The 18,082-nt window shown below is 37.9% G+C and overlaps 1 protein-coding gene across 3 annotated transcripts in view; it reads right to left on the bottom strand.

Moving 5' to 3' along the window:
- nap1l1 (nucleosome assembly protein 1-like 1) overlaps nt 1-16,449 on the bottom strand; it is a 31,344-nt gene extending 14,895 nt beyond the window's left edge. The window contains exons 1-7 of one of the 3 annotated variants that reach the window (XM_033976085.2): nt 16,309-16,449; nt 8,871-8,909; nt 7,247-7,335; nt 5,522-5,624; nt 4,959-5,100; nt 2,788-2,880; nt 1,737-1,865 (exon numbers count right to left, since the gene is read on the bottom strand). In XM_033976085.2, coding sequence (XP_033831976.1) covers nt 1,737-1,865; nt 2,788-2,880; nt 4,959-5,100; nt 5,522-5,624; nt 7,247-7,335; nt 8,871-8,887 — 573 coding nt within the window. In that variant the 5' untranslated portion in view covers nt 8,888-8,909; nt 16,309-16,449. The remainder of the gene's footprint in view (nt 1-1,736; nt 1,866-2,787; nt 2,881-4,958; nt 5,101-5,521; nt 5,625-7,246; nt 7,336-8,870; nt 8,910-16,308) is intronic. The other 2 variants (XM_033976086.2, XM_033976087.2) reach the window with 2 other exon arrangements.
- Nucleotides 16,450-18,082: the final 1,633 nt, after the last annotated feature.

Below are 18,082 nucleotides of genomic sequence, written 5' to 3'. Positions count from 1 at the left end.
TACTGAACATCAGAATAAAGCACTTTTGTAGTTAGTTTGCGTCAACATTGTGAATGGATGTTATTCAACCCTCACAGCTCAAATCTGATAATACAGAAAAAACAGCAAAAAGATCCCATCTAGTGCAAAGAAAAAAAATTATTACCGTATTTTCCGCACTATAAGGCGCATCAGAACATAAGGCCTTCAATGAATGGCCTATTTCATATATAGGGCGCACCCCATTATAAGGCGCATAGAATATAAACAACTGTAGTAGCTGGCGCTGTGTTATGCATCCATGAGATGGAGCTGCGCTAAAGGGAATATCAACAAAACAGATAAGTCAGTCAAACTTTATTAATAGAATACAAAAAAAACGTTCTGAAAACTTAATGCATTCACAATATAGTAACTCTCGAAATTGTTCACTCACAAAACAAGTTACTGCTTTGCACTAACAATAACTCAATGTTGTTCAAACGTTAATGTCCATATTCACAATATCTTCCAGCCTTGTTTAGTTGTAAACACGTGAAAGAAAGACGTAAAGCTCACTTTTTCAGTTCAACTCAGACACTGAAGAGGAAGAACTCGACGGATTCGTGAATGAGGAATGAACAGTTGGTCGAGCTCATTCAAAGTGCCCGATTCTGTCTCATCAAAATTGCCATTATCCATGTCACTGCTGTTGTCTGGCAGTTCAGTGACAATTCCTTCCTTCGTGAAAGCTCGGTCCACAGTTGAGACTAATATATCAGCACAGGCATTGGCAGATTGTGGCGTCTGTCGCCCGGTGCCATCTCCCCGTTATTCCTATAGCGTCGGATCCTATCGTAGCAGATAGAGCGGGTTGTGGACTTTCCAGCAGCGTAACTCAGTCGTGCTCTCATGTAAATCCAAACGGCGTCTCAAAGCGGAGACACGGGGCTATCTAAATATTTTACCGTCATTACGGTAATCTGCCTCTGTTGTCCCTCGAAGGTGACGAATGAGAGCGCGGTGCTGCGGGGATTTTCCCAGTCATTTATTCGATGCGTAAAAGAAAAAATACGGATGGATGTGTAAAATAGAAGTTGTGTGAACAAATGCAGTAAATTCTGATACTTCGTTTAACATGATTTTTATGGCTAAAAAAGAATAAAAGTCTAGGTCTAGGTGAACTATACTGGCCCATAGTGTGCTCAGTCCTTAAAGGGTTATTACCGCCATTACTTCGGACGCCTCCTGACTACGGGTGTCATAATTGACCAATATTGATCCATATATAAGGCGCACTGGGTTTTTGACAAAATTAAAGGCTTTTAGGTGCACCTTTATAGTGCGGAAAATACGGTAACCAGTGGTTGAACGTAACAACGTAAAAGTAGTAAAACACTGTACTTCAAGTACAGATACAGAATTGTACTTGTACTCAGTACATTTGAGAGCAGTCATCTTTTCAGCCCCGTTAAAAAATTTTGTAGTAGGAAGTACAAAGTATATTTTATTATCGTTTGAGACCTGCTTTTTAGCATGTTCATAGTTTGAGAAAACAAAAATGTACACATAACTGTTAGAAAAAACTACACAGACTAAATTCAGCACAAATGTAATGATTTTGATACATCTCTGCATAAAATACTTTTACTTAAGTATAGATACAGGGGCAAAAAAATACTCAAGTAAAAGTATTAGAGTACCAGTTTGAAAATGCACTTTAAGAATAAAAGGTAAGTCATTCTGCTCATGACTATGGCCCCATCTCTGATACAGACCTGGAGCATGTCGCTGAGAAGGTCCACGTTCTTAAACACTGTGAGCCAGAACTCGGGGATTCCTTTTGGGTCCTCCTTCTCCTCGTCCTTTTTCTCTTCCTCCAGCTTCGCCTTCTCCTTCATCTCCTCCTGAAACAGACAGCAGCATTTAACGGTTTGCTTTAAAATAATGGCCATCTACAGTCTTTATACAAAGAATCCACTCTCTTGATTGAATTTTGGCCTTTCTATTTTTTTTAAATAAAATGTTACAACAAATGCCATGTTTAAATAAATTGTGCCTATAATTCATAGGTTCCTGCTTCCTGTTATAAGCACCATCTAACGCACATTCAAAATAATCATTTTAGTTTAAATTGGGTACAGGCCCTTTAATCAGTTGCTTGGTAAATACTAATTTGATTAGCCAATTAAGTCTTACACATTTGTACTGGGGCAAGACATTTCCTCAGACGTATTGTATAAGCAGCTCTTGAGGTCAAAATAACTCTGCTGTGTACTGTCTGCATCTTATTATGATTATCTGTATAAAATGTTTTATGAGTGCTAGTTGTATCATGATGGCAAAACCCTGCTCTGGTCTCTGGAGTTTGAAAGTTGTAAAAAGTGCTTGGATTAATGCACAAGGTATTAGGAAGGAGAAGCACTAAAAATGAATTAATCCTTATTTTAGTTTATTTTTTGATTCATTCATCAATGAGTACATTAGAATGTATTAGAGGGTCTAGACCTGGTTTAATTCTGGATTCAGTCCCATCTGATGCATGCAGCCATATGAGCAAGAAAACATATCAAAGGATATCAGAATGATGAAAAACTAGGACTGTTGCCATAGTGATTAACAATTTATAGCCACATGTGTTATATCTTATATCTATATCTAATCAAATAAACAAAAAATAAATAAACTGTAGGGGCAAATAATGCAATTAGTTGAAGCCTGTATCAGATTAGTGAGATTTCAGCTTTTGTTCATTGGTAGATTATCAGCATGGAAGTCTACCAATGCACAGACACTGAAGAGTTGTAGTTGAGTGAATGTTTGCTGTACCTGTTTACTTACTGTGAGCTCTTCCTCATCGTCAGCCTTCCACTCGCACTCTTCGTCTGTGGGCTCGTAGGCAGCTTTGACGATCTCACTCCTCTGTAAACAAACACATGATCAGACTGACACTGATGTGTGAGATGTACCAGTGTTTTTATACAAACAAATATGGCTGCTGAACCTTGTGGGTAGAAGCTAAAAACAGGAGGTTCAGGACTGGAAATGAGAAGCATTAATATCCTTTAAAAATTCAAATGCTTTATAACATTTGTGTCACAAAAATAGATTGTGATGTGATTTTTAAAATTGTTGTTTGTTTTTTTTATCTCTAGAACCATATTTGGTGAAATGTTCACATACATTTTTTACATTTAAAGCATTTCTACACCCCGTAAGGCTGTAGGCCTTTAGTCAAGTCAGACAACATCGACTGATTAAATCAACTAAACTAATTTTGATTTATATGGGACAAAAGTCGAAAGAAGTTGGAGAGTGAAGATTAGCCTGGGTCATTTCTATTTAAAAAGGATTAAACTCATGATTCACAAGTTTATGCAGAAAAAAGTACTAGGAAACAATGCCCCCTGCAGGTGTTGTATTGCTGTATCCTCCATTCACTGCGATTAGTTTATTCCATATGTCACTCAGAGAAACTTGAAACTTTAGAGCACTAATTGACAAACAACATAATACGACAATTTCAAAATGGGGTGGGTATATTTCGTCTATACTTTCTCTACAAAATACTATATACTAAAACAAATATCGATGCTAAAAAAGGCACATTTGCAGGACAGAAATGAACCACTGCTGAATAGCTTTAGAATGATCTTTAGCGTACGCTAGTCTATGTGACCTTATATTTGCTCTGATACAGTTCATGGACCACTATGGAACGTACCTGGACGACTGATGGATTACACAGACATAAGTCTGTTCTCCTGCTTTGAGTTTTGAAAATGCAGAATACTTCAGATGCATGGAGGCTTTGTTTATACCCCAACAAACATGGCGGCTGAAGCATGTGGGTGACAGACGTTATAAAAGTTGGAGTAGGTCAGTGTTATGACTCAGATTTATAGACAAGTCAGATCCTTCATCTGCAGACTCCAAATGTGAGTGGGAGAGGCAGACGCTTTGTACAACCAGGTTTGCAAACAGTAATTATACGAGTCAGTTCATATTAAAATCTTATCTCTGCAAACAATGGATTAAAAAAAAAAAAGGTTTAACCCGCAGTGTGGACATTTTTGACAACTAAAGATGGCAAAAAAAATAGGGCTGACAAATACCCAATTGGCAATTTTCTGACAGATTTCTATTAGATTAAGTTTTTCATATGTGACTTTAAACACATCCAAAAGCAACAAGCATTACATGAATTTGAATTATGTAGGGTTGTAGGGTTGTCAAACGTATAAAAAAAAAACATACCTGCTCAAATGAGTATCTAGGTTCAAGACTAGTTTTGATAAAGATTAGCATATCAGTACTAAAAAGAAAGTCCCATCCACAGGACAGAACTGAATCTTTCCCGAATAGCTTTAGAACTGACCACTATGGAACCTTCCTGAACGGCTGAGGGATTACACAGTTTAATGTTTGCATCCTTTACAAACTTTGTCTACTAAAGACACGACCTGCCGAATGACTGGTCGACTAAAAAGGAGACGTGGCAAACGCTCTGAAAATTATTACGCAAAAAAACAACTTTATGCAGGAAAAAAAAAATTAAGGAAACGAAGTACAGACAGATTACACTTGTGAATCATGAGTTTGTTAGTGTTAGTATTTGTATTTGTATGTAAAAAGGCACGTGGCCATATCAGAGCCTTTGGGACAGCTGTATAAAGGATGCCACTTTTTGGTGATTATACCATTATATCTAGTGGGAGTCACAGCCAGAACACAAGTCCTGATGAAGCTCCCCAGTTGGTAGCGAAATGTCTGCTTGAAAAAACTAAGTTCAGTTGTTTTAGTTTAACTTGTTGATAATATTCCATTCCAGATGTCTCAAACTTGGCATCAGTAAATTTTAAGTTCACTCACTTCCCCTTTCTGTTGTTGTCATCCCATATAGATCCTTATAATCAAAATAAAATGATTATTCGGCTAATACAAATGTTGTACCACTAACACTCTAGACAACTAAAGGCAAAAAAAAGCAGATTTCAAACCTTGTCGAACAGCGGCTGGTAGAGGGCGGCGTACTTTCTCTCCAGTTCATGGACTTCTTCATAAAACGTGGCCTCAATGTGAGCGCACTTCACTTGCAGGTTCTTTAGAGCATTGATGCGACGCTTCACCACCTTCGGTAAACTGCAAAACAGGGTCAGAACAGAGAGTCCTTGGTCATTCAATAAATTACCATTTCACTAGGACCTTGAAAATATGATACCAATTTTTTTTTTTAATGAAATTGGCTTTTAAGCTATTTGTGCTTAAAACTTCTGTTCCTCTGCATTAAACTAGAAACACAGTACTGATGTTTAGTCCAATTTTTTATGATAAAAATCAAGCACTTTGTCAATATCCCTACATCAAAAAAAACTGAGAAAATTGCCATATTACCTGACCAGCTTTATGAAATCAAACTTTATGAATGACTAAGTTAACGTGACATAAATGCAGATAAAAAAGTTCTTTACATTTAGAATGTCACCACTTTATTAAAATTGGTTAATGGATAATCATATTCACATCACCATCCCGATGTTTTGTCCCCCTCTTAGTGTCTCACCTTTCAATGTATCCTGAGGGGGAGCCATTGAGTCCGTCGAGTCTCTCCTGTAGCGCGGCCAAGATCTGTGGGTTCTGCATCATCTGAACGGTCAAACGACTGACTGAAAAACAGATAGCCCGGGGGTCAGATAGCCCGGGGGTCAGATAGCCCGGGGGTCAGATAGCCCGGGGGTCAGATAGCCCGGGGGTCAGATAGCCCGGGGGTCAGATAGCCCGGGGGTCAGATAGCCCGGGGGTCAGATAGCCCGGGGGTCAGATAGCCCGGGGGTCAGATAGCCCGGGGCAAAGCCAGAGTCAACCAAAATTTCTTGGTTCTCAATTATAGATTATCGTGTAAAATTGGGCGCACTGCAACTGGGGAAAGCTCAAAACTTGTATACTGTGTAATACTCGGAAGTGCAAGTTGCCAGAAAGTGAAAATCATTTTATTCAATTACTCTGCATTATCTTGCGCATCTGTGAAAGTATAGCATACTTAAAAATAAATGGTAAATTGTCACATTTATATAGCGCTTACCGTCAGGAGACTCAAACTGCTTTACATCAAGGAACCACTCACCCATGCACAAACTCATAAACCAGTGCATGCAGAAACTGGGGGTAAAGCATTTTGCCCAAAGACACAACAGCATTCATCTGTGGTAGCTGAAATCACACCGCCAAGCTGTAGGTCTGTGGACCAGCACTTTAACAACTGAGCTACTGCCGCTCTGAGAAGACGCATTATCTGTACTGTATTGTGAGCGTTGCATTGTACAAATATTATATGAATATTCAATTCAGTTTGATGCATAACTAGGACTACTTTAGCTGGAGAATTTTACCTACTTTCGTGCGGTGTTAAGTTTCTGGACACACATGGAAATGCCCTCCCCCACAAGAAGGAAAACGCAACATTACAAGTCATTTGGGCATAAAGCATGGTAGAATCTATACCCTGTTAATTGGTTTAAAGTTAACTGAAGAGGCCAGCTCCTCATTTATAATCCACTCCAGGCTTCCCTCCTTGGTCGAAGCACTGAGGCAGACACAGCGCTCACGTTTAAAAGGGTAATCAAAAATCTGCTAAAAATAGAACAGCTGTATCCATCCAGAACCCAAACAATGTGCTGAAATACACCAATACAACCACTGTCAATAGCCTTTAGTCAGCCTCAAACAGGATTTGTGCCACCCAACAGCAAGCTGAAAGGGCTCCAAATTACTCAAAATTTTGGCAGAATATATATTGTTTTGTCATTTATCAAAATACAAAATTGAGAAAGCCACAACCCCAGCCGTACACAAAAAGTATAGTATGCAACTTTTGAAGGAAACAAAGTTAAAACTATACTATGTAATATTCCCTATGGTAGATGGATGAGTTTTATGCCATACTGTAGAATATTATGCTTGTTTCCATGGAAATGTTGTTTGGCTATGAGTTGTCCCTTCTCCAATAATCAGGTTTGTGGAGATGCAAGCCCTCTCTGAGTAGGGGCCACTGTTTTTCAGGGCAAAATACGGAACCAAAATGCATCTACAAATGGCAGAACGATTTAGAATTGGGTTGTGATTTTTGAAAAACTTTATCTTCCTGTACTTGAAATTAAACAAGTAAAGGTCAAGGTGCTCAATAAAACACACTCATCCAACTGTGTGTCCTCCCTGTCTTATGGTGGCATAGTGGTTATCTCCTCTCAGCGAGGAAGTTGTGGGTTAGACTCCTGTGATGATTTCTTACCTTTGCTGTTGACATCTTCTCCGGTTTCTTCTTCCTCCACTTCTTCCACATCTTCCATGTCTGCAGGGTCCATCTCTGCCTGCTCTTTGCTGCACAAAAACAAATATAATGGCAAGGCATTGGAGACTTAACTTTTTGTTTTTAAATGGCAATTATTAACTTTCATCTGAACTCTGCTCCAAACCACACTGGACATGATTGGCTGTAGAACCTTTAATGAGAAGTCCAAGCTGATCACCGTCCATTAGAAATTACTGACTATTAAAGTGAACACAAATCTCTTCCAAGACTTGCATAGACAAGTTGCCATCCATAATATAAACTGTAATCCATTTTGCAAATTTGCATTATCCAGACAGTTTTTCTACCATCACTGAGTCTATAGCCTAGAGTATTTCATGCTGCCTTTGCTGGAGCCCTGCAGAGATCAGAGTGTCCTGAGGCTTGTGCTGATCCCCTGAAACTGGACTCCGGTCGCTGCAGCTCAGATCAATGCGCCGCAAAAACAATGGGACAGAGCCAGAGATTGAGTCAAGCTTTGGACCAACACTAAAACTGTAGAATGGTCAGCAAAGACTTTTCCTATTCCATTAGTGTTGATTGTCAGGTGAATTAACCAATCAGAGAAATAAATATTCACATAATATATACAAAACAAACCTAGTAGCTTATGAGTAAAGTGCACTTTGTAACTGGATGGTCTGCCATCTGCTTTCCTCCAGGAAGATGGCATTGCTTTGCCTGGAAGTTCTAGTATGGCATTAACCTTATCCATCATGCAAACTCCACACAGAAAGACCTAGGCAATAAATGCATGTTTTCTCTGTGCCCGGGGTGGTTTCCTACGGTTTCCTCCATCAGCCCAAAACATTCACAACAGGTCAAATCCTCCAGCTAAGGTAGTCCTGACTAAGACTAGCTGAACATCTGGAGATGGGTCCCCTGCTCCTGGCAGACTGCATTTGCCCCATCCTTCAATGTCGCTGGGGCAGAGAACAAAAGCCAACCTTTAACACCATGCTCTGACTGAGCGGGGTTGCTCTTCACAGATCTGACCTGGATTCTTAAACCTCAACCACTTTTACAAGCATGTTATAGGACAAATCCAGCCCCAACATTTTTTTTTTGGCCTTGCCCCATCAATCAAATGTTTTATGAATGAGCTAAAACTATTATTATTAAAGCTTTCCTCAAAGGGCCAATGGGTTAAAAATGATCACAGCAGGTGATCTTCACAAAAAATTCTGCAAACTACAGAAAATGGTTAAAACTGGAGAGGAAAAATATTTATAAATATGATTTTATTTTCAGGCAAAATGGCCCAGCTGTACTGATGGGTTACCATAATATTGTCTGAATATTGTCATCAGGATTGTCCAAAAGAGAAAGTTTTTTTTAATTTTATTTCACCAACCTAACTTGAGAGTTTCTTAAATTGCTTATTTTGTCATGGCATGGCTCAGGTGCTAAATTTTTAGCGGCCTTGGACAGATAATCCTCTTTGTTAATACTGTGAGGTTTACAAATAAGTGGAGCAGCAGTTTTAGTGTTTGGTTAAGTTTAACACCCAAACCGCTGCTGGAACGAGCCGGGAAAAACATTCAATTTGCGGCCAGATACTTACTTGTCCATGTCTGCCATCTTTGCCGAGTCTAAAGTGAAACTGTAAAAAAACAAAAAACAACACACCATTAGAAAAGCACAAATTGTTAGTAATTCTGTAGGATTCTGTAGTATTGCATAGTTATTCTAGTGCAAATGGGGGAAAAAGAAAAAAATAAAATCTGGCTCGCTAGTGATCTGCAGCCATCCATAAGAGCATGCAGGCCTTTGTTGTGATGACATTATCTGCAACATCAGCTCCCATTGGACACCACAGTTTTCTAGTGCGGAAGTCAGTGGACTTGTTTCTTTCATTAAGTAGTTTTAGATGAATATTGTAATTTTAAATGTCCAAATTACAACAATGATGATTATAATTACAGAGCAGACACAAGTACAATAGGCCTGCTTTAATATTTCAAGCCCACACAACCACATCATCTCTGCTCACCTTAAAGTTGCTGTAACAAAATAAGTGAAATAGCAATTACCAGTCCATTACGTAAAAAAATGTTTTTTAAAAATCCAATTGAGATTTTTATGTGAACAAGCATTGATTAGATTTTGAAACTTGCTTAGTAGGAATCTGTTCAGAGTACATATTTACTTACTGGCCATTTTTTATTAGTAGTTTAGCTTTTTGAAATCTTAATTTGTATGGTCGTCTACCTACCGATTACTATTGATTTGACGTGCAATATTTGGTTAACAAGTAGGATTCGGTTCAGAGTGCCTCCTAGGTCCTCCAAGGGTGTTTACAGGAGAGAAGACTGAAGATATGAACTGATAAACACACAAGAATCACAGAATGTAATCTGCAAACATGTTCTGAAATGTCCATCTTGTATCTGTAGTTTAGACCTCTACAAAGAACAAAATACTACTTTATCATGACAGACATTTGGATGATAGAAAGTTTATAAATACTACATTACTATTATTGATTTACAATGCTCCATCCATCATGTATTGAACAATATTTTGGGGTCAATATTTATCATGTGTGCATTTTCTTTGTACTACTGGGAAATCTTTGGTTATTTTTGGCAATATGATAGCCAGAAATAAATGGCTGTAGAGGGTCGAATTAACAACTTATAACTTAACTCTGTACTAAAGTGTTTAATTTTGCTATTTATTGCACCTTGAGTTTTGTTTTTTTAACAATAAAAATTATAAAACCATTTTTGGGGTTAACATCTGCCCTTGGGTTTACTCAGTGGAGTAAACTGGTTTCTATATGATTATTTATTGTCTATATTTACTTCAAAATATGTTATAGTGACAGGTGTAAATCAGCATTTCCCCAACCTGGAGTATGGGTACACAAGCACTTGCCATTGGGTAGTTGGAATGGTTTCAGATTTTTAAAAGATGGATTTAAACAGTAAGCACAATAAGGAAAAAAAAAAAAAAAAAAAAAAAAAAAAAACACGATAAGGTGTACTCAAGAGTGTGACCACGATTTGGGGCCAGGAGACAAAAAGGGTTGGAAACTACTAAGTGAAATGCATCCCTGGTGATTTGATAACTGCAACGACTCAAAAAGCAATTTTTATTTCGACTGCAATAGGATCTGTGCACAGTAGTGCCCAGCAAACTGACCGTTAGTCACTACTTCCGTTCAATTGTAGCTGTATGAGGTTCTTGCTGAGTCATACTAAAATTAATAAATATTTAACGATCAGGCAGTGGACAGGGAGCTGTAGGTCGATGTCACTTACATGTTAAACACTACACACATAAAATGAAAACCCCAGAAGAGGACACTTCTGTGTTTAGCATTAGCATTAAGACAAAAGTTTTTTCTTTCTAATTTTGAGGCATAATAAATATTAAACCACAACAATTTTAAGTATTCCACATATAGACATAGTTGGGTACCCTCTTTTAATTAATTTGAATAGGTTATGTTTTTCAATTTTAATAAAAATGACTCTTCTCTTTGAGACAGTGAGCTAGCTAACTGAAAAATTTTAACTGTAGGCATTTAGTCCATTAATCGGTTGATATGGTCTTAGATCAACCAAAAATTTTGCTTTAGTGGAATAATAATTTTATTTAGATTATTAGGATTTATATGGGACACCAGCAGAAAGAAGTGAGAGCTGAAGTTGAAGTCACTTTCAGTGAATTTGATCTGCCTTTTTAGATGTAAATCCCCATAAATACCAAACTCAAAAATATATAGTTTCATAATATTTTTTTCCAACACAAATGGTAGTTGTTGCATGAACTCCCCCTGCAGATCTGGCTTTGCGAGTGTAGTTTGTAGTACATATAAGTAATCGTTTGGAGAGCTTTTAGCCCCTTTTTAGTCAGCAAATGTAGTCATTCCTTTCCAGTCATGTTAATTTGCATTTATTATCTTTTCATCCTGTATACACTGTTCTGTTCCACCACATGCCAGCAGCCATTCATTTAGTGAAAAAAGGAGAAATCTTTTACATAATATTAGAATTTTCAAAAGTCACAAATACTTTGCAGTCAGTTACATAAATAATTCACTTGACCCATTTACATACAGGCTGCATGTTACCGTTTGTTTAAAAAGCCAAACACCCTAAAAGAGATTGGTAAACTAATATTAAATGAAAACCTATCAATATTGTAGGCTGTACTGTAGTCGACTAAAGAGAAGTGCTGCCGATCGATTTGTCTAAAAAGGGGCGTGGCCAAGGTTTCAAAATTATTATGCATCTCTACGTGTCTGATCGAAACTCAGTTAAAGACTGAGAGATCTACAGTAGCATACTTTGTTAAAACTGAAAACAGCAATGATCTAGAAGAGATCCTCATAGCCTTTTTCTGCCTCATTCTGCTGATATAATGGACATTTTATATAATCGTAATAATCACCAACAAATGATTATTGTCTACACTTAATCCTATCGTTCCCCTCATCTCTGACAAACTAAAAAAATGCATCTTCTCAATACCAAATTCTAGAGTTGTCCTTTTAAAATATCAAGACTCAAAATGCTGCAAAATGAGCAGATTAAAAACATTAATCTTTACTTTTTCTGATACCTAAATTTGATCTGTGCAAATTACATTGAAAGCAAGCCAAAACAAATTCATGACAACAACTCGTGTTCCAATACCAATACAAGTTAGGTCACTTTCTGTTAGGTTGGGTATAGTCTAATTCATAATAACACCATTTCAATACTAAGGAATAGACTTGATACAATATACCGATTCCAATACGATGGTAAACATCAAGGTGCTTTTATATTACCATGCAGCGTTATATCTATGCAATTCCTCAGTTATCCAGGTAGGTTCCATAGTGGTCCATGGGCTACTAGTTTAGGGTTTGTGTGTCAGTTATACAATTACTATATAGACTTATAGTTCAATGCACGACAGATAGAACGGTAATTTTTTTAAATTTTTTTTTTTTGGGGGGGGGGGGGGTCAATATCTCTCGTGGTACTTTTTCTTTGCACTAGTGGGAAATTTTTGGTTATTCTTCTGTACTACAGTGAAATTTGAGCTGTAAAATGTTGAATTAAAACTTATTAGTCATTAGAGATACAAACAAACTACTTATGAGCTGCTATAAATGGGTGACAAAATGCAACACTAACAAATTTTGTACATTTAAATAGTTTTGGTTTAAATATCGTCTACATTTGCTTGAAAGTTTTTTATCATGACAGGCATATACAGTCCGTGTCACTGACAAAGACCTGTGTTTGTGACTCTGGAGTTTGTCACTTTATTCCAGCTGCTCTGAAGTGACTCAGCAGATCTTGTTCTGACACTGAGCCCTGAGCTGCACAATGGCAGCCAGGGGAGGCTTCAGCACAGACCATCTATAGCTATAGCTGACACTAACTGAACAATACCAACAATTAAGATTGTCAAAAAGGATCGAAAATCAGATACTAATCAAGACTACAACTAATATCAAAATTAGATATTCATTTGAGCAGATATTGATACAGGACAGAAATTAACCTTTCTTGAGTTCTTGAGCTTTAAGAATGATCTTGAGCTATACAAGACCACAGACTAGTATACACCCACGGACTACAGCGTAATCCCTAAGTAGTCCAGGTAGGTTCCATAGATAAAGGCAAAATTGCAATATAAAAGAAAGCACTAGGATTTAATGTTGAAAATCATATTCCATTGTCTAAAAGAAAGGGGTTTTTTTAATCATCATTGTGGAATCGGTATCGAGTCTATTCCTAGCATCAAAACCTATTTTAGCATTGTGACAACCCTACTAACAACAGTCCAGAATGTACTGTAACCGGCCCAAATAGAAATGAAGGCCGATGTATATTGCTTAAAAAAAATGATGATAAATATTGCAACTAAGACATGCCACTGACTCAAAAACCCTAAAGCAGATTTATCCCAAAAAAAACTATTCTAAAATGTACAATATAGTTTTAAAAATGTGCTTGAATACACAAGTAGGAGAAATGTAAAACTTTAGTGGCTATCTTGATCGGTAATGACTCACAGCAGTCCCCACAATAAACACATTGACCCTCAAAATGTATTGTTCCATCTGTCATGTATCGAACCGTAAGTCGATATAGTTGACACTTGGATACGAATTCATAATACTGGAATCTACTGGAATCCACTACTCCCATTGGTTAGGTTGTTGTCATGCTCAGAGGGACTGACAGGTGGATTAAACCAATCACAGTGAAGCGTGGACTCTTAATAAGACTGCTTTATTTACCCTGTGATGGAGGATAAAAAAAATTTAAGAAAACATTTTATCACTGAAAGTTAAGACTGTATATATACACACACTTAATCTTACATTATCAAGGATATATTAACAAGGATGAGATTACAAACTTAAGTTTAATCACCATATTGCATGTATAGACCATCAATATGATTATAAAAAGGAGACAGGAAGCTAATAGTTAATTATATGCACACAAATTAACACTGGATACAATGTTTTTAATGTGAAATTTAGATCTTTTTCCCGCTAGTATCATTGATCTCCAAATTTAGCAAACTTCATAAAGCACTTCATCCACACACATTCACTTTAGAAAAAAAAATGTAAATGAATCCAATAATTTATAACATTTTAACTTGCCGAATTAACATGATCAATTATAAAACCCCGTGTAAACTTGAGCTATATTCTCCACTGTGTCAAATGAAAAATGTCTCATGTGGTGTGGGTCTGAACAATAAACGCACTATAAACAAACTGCCTACAAGCTACACATTTATTTTAAAGCGGCACATGTGTGAAATTACTGCTTGCACATGTATTTAAAAATCATATTTGCTAGCATATGGATCATACCTGGACATGGACTACTGAGGGAATACACAGACTTATTCTCCATAAAAACTGCTATCCCTGTAGTCTAGATGGTACTAACAGGTTCAGAAATGTGATTCTTGCCCAGTTGCCAGTTCATATTTCACTCTTTTTGTCCATTCTTCTGGATGCATTTTAAAATGTGAACTTTGATTTGAGATTAATCTTTCAAAATGTGATTCTGTTCAGTATCTGTCAGGAAAAAAAATCCCAATTCAATATTTCACCCAAATCATTCAACCCAAGTACAGTACTTTCTGGAGGTGGCATGTCAGTCACCCGCAGGATTCCATGGTAACAAAGTTAAAACCATACTTTGGAACGATAGACAAGTTCCAACTTTTCTGATGAGCGGGTCAGTCACCTGCTTGTCCCCATGGAGATGGTTCTTTTACCAAGAATATTCCACAATAAAAGGCATTAAACATATGAAACTTTGATTTTTCAGAGGTCGCCTCTCCAGAAATCTGACCTAGTGAAATTACCTGCTTGGAAATTCATAGTTTTAATGCTATATACAGGGCACTTTGTCATGATACTAAAATTTCAAACTGCATTTTCATACTAAAGAACAAACTTAATACAGATTTTGATACCCAAATTAAGAGCAGTTTTTATTCACTGTTGGAATTTTCAACACAAATAGCATTTTTATATCATGTGGTCTTAAAATAGTTAAAACTCAACATGAAAGGTTAAGTTTTTTTCATCTAGTTTCAATACTGGTATTAGTATTCATTAGTAGGCCTATCTCAATTTTGATACTTTTGACAACACTAATCCATGGAGATAAGCAGGTGGGAGCCTCTCCACTAGAAAAGTTACAGTACACCTTTAATGCTATTCAAAGAAAATACCTAGCAACCTGCCCCTAACAACAGACTATAGAGCATCCTGGTTACCTGTAGCCACAAAACACTGGGCAACGAAAAACAAATGCTAGTTTGGCATTTTGAGGTTGTTAACAAAACTATCCAGAGGAAGAATAGTGGACTTTAGGGCAGTCCCGGGTCTATCCCCCTTTTCTGCCCCACGACCACGTGTTGCATACCCACCCAGGGGACACAAAATGCGAACCATCTCCTGGACCCTCCCTGTAGCATCGCATCTCCAATGTACAAACCCAAATACCACCAAATCGAACTCGTTGCTATATAAACCAAATTATCCAAATGGTCACTGATGGTTTTACGCAATAAATACGACAAACTAGCTGTAAAAAGGCCAACTTTAGCCCGGCCTTTAGCCTCCTGTCAATTGATGTGCGCACGAATGCTAAGCGTGGCTAGCTCATGTGCAGCTAGCTTCAGCATTCAAATGGGAGGAACACTTCTCAGACAGCGCCAAGGTGGAAATTTTAACCCGGTAGCAACTTCAAATGCAGTTTTAATATTAGCACGAATGCCTGTCACTTGTTGTCGCTTCATCGGGCTAAACCTGCCAAGTTAGCCGCTTGAAAATGGAGTTTACATCCGTGGTTATCCTGCGCGTAATAAACATCCAAATATTAAGGTCAAGCACTTGCCAGACACGTGTCCACATCAAACTAAATGGCTTTATAGTCTACAGTAACATGACATTTCTGTAATCGTTTGCTTTAAAACTGAACACAAATACGCGATAATATATACGAAATTTGCCATTTTCTTTGGCATCTTGTCGGATCGTTCTAAAAATACATTATGCACAGGCCCGTGTTCTGAAATTTTCCACACAAAAAATTGATATCCATGGTGTTCACATCCAAATTAGTCCTGGTTTTAACGTGGTTAAGTCCTGGTTTAGTTCTTGTCAAGACCTTTAATCCTTGTTTAGTCCCGGTTTAGACCTAGTTTAATTCATATTCCCTGGCGTGGTCGTATACGTTAGTTGTTTTGGTTTAACCCTGGTTTAGTACACACCTAGTCCTGATTTGATCCTGGTTTATTGCTCGTTTTCACTGACAAAATGTGCTGGGAAAAATAACCATGATGTAGCCCGTGTCAATGGCCGCTATGTGCCAGAACTAGCATTAGCAGAGCTCGTTTGTAAACCAGTCTACCACCGCCTTACATAAGAATACAGGGCGAATCCACACTTTTACGCATGAGACACGAGTGAAACACGTCTTCGGGGGAGTCCATGCTTGTTTAGCGGCTCTTACCTGCGCTGTTTGGCCGGAGGATGGAGCAGGAAAGGAGGGTGCGGCGGTGATAATGTGTCGTTCCCGGTGCAAAGAAAACCAGTCCGCTCTGATGGCGGTAAAAGGGACCCAGAGCCCGCCGCCTGCACTCATATACCTCCCACCTCAGCGCGTAAAGGCACAGGCGCCGAGGCAACTCGGGGCGGGGGCGGGTACTATGCAAATATTCAAACTAACCTATTCATTTCTTTATAACATAATATTTTTTGTGATTGATCATTCGTAGTAGAATTATTTTGCTCTTTGCGCACGCTGGCCAATTAGATCTGCCGAATTGCAACAATTCACAAACTTATGGGTTAAATGGCCCATATTGCGCTATTTTCTGATCTATGATATAATGTTTCTTCAATGTTTTATTCACACATTTAACACACAAACGCTGAGTTCTTTTCTCAAACAGAAAAACCTTGTAATGTCATGTGGTAATGCAGAAAGTGCTCCGCTGTGTTTCTAAACTCCATACACCTACACTAAAATCATTTGAATAATTTCAGGTCCAGAATTGCCAATTTTTGGTGAGGTAGATGCTAAATTCAAATCCATCACATAATGACAAGGTGGGACAGAGCATTTTGAGTTTTTGAGATTTAGACAGACTAATAATAATAGGTTACTCAAACGTGTATATAAAACAAAATACAACTCCGGGTATATTTTTTATAAAGTAACATGGTTAAAAGCTCACACGCCAATTTTGTGAAATATAGGAGTTTTAAAATTTACAGGTGCACTATTTAACTTTTCTGGCCTTGCCCAGACTGTTCCATATTATATTAACCATAACTAGCTGGCATGTATTCAGTTGCTGGTGTTTTTATCACTGAAAAATATCTTGAAAAACATGTGAGTGGGGTAGCCACCTGACCTGTAACTTGGCCTGGTGCTGCTGCTTACTTGTTTACATAGAAGAGTGTAATGCTACACTGTGGAACATAACAGGCAAAGCCATTTTAAAGCAATTTCTTACCTTATATACTACTAAGCAAATATAAAATAACAAAAACCTACCTAACATCACTACAGGCATGCTTCTTCAGCACTAAATTGCTGGAGGATTAGCTGTCTGATTGTCCATGTTTGTAGATGGATGGAGTAGACCATTTATGTAGCGCTTTTCTATCTCCAAGGCTCTCAAAGCACTTTTATATCATACATACACCAGTGTATGCAGACACTGGGGGTGATGTGGGTTAAGTGTCTTGCACAAGAACACAGTGAGAGTGGGAGTATCGGTGGGAGCTGGTATCGCATCACCAACCTGTGGGTCAGTGGACCTGACCGCTCAACCAATGGACCTGGACCTGACCTGACCGCTCAACCAATGATGTTGTGTTGTGTATGTTGAGAGCGGGATTTGAACTTCCAGCCTTCAGATCAGAGGACAAACACTCTGTCACCTGAGCCTCAGCAGATGATTGCCTCACCTCAAGAAGGTTCTGGGTACAATTCCCCAGCCCATCTGTTTTTGGGTAAGCTCCCCACAAGTGACTAGTATTAGGGGTTTTGTAAACTTACTATCTTTATATAGCCTTGAACTAATGTCATCAGTTTCATCTTAAAGGTCATATGTTACTATGATTGGTTCAATCCACCTGTCAGTTACTCTGTCAGTGCCTTTGTTTGAGCACAGAGCTGCATCCATGAGACATTAAGTAAATCACAATATGACAATTTAATCAAAATAGCATATAGTCACAGGACTGAGATCACAGTTACATTTCTATCACCATAT

This window comes from Periophthalmus magnuspinnatus, chromosome 12, assembly GCF_009829125.3.
Source record: "Periophthalmus magnuspinnatus isolate fPerMag1 chromosome 12, fPerMag1.2.pri, whole genome shotgun sequence".
NCBI lineage: Eukaryota > Metazoa > Chordata > Actinopteri > Gobiiformes > Gobiidae > Periophthalmus > Periophthalmus magnuspinnatus.
This window is presented reverse-complemented; position numbering and strand designations above follow the sequence as displayed.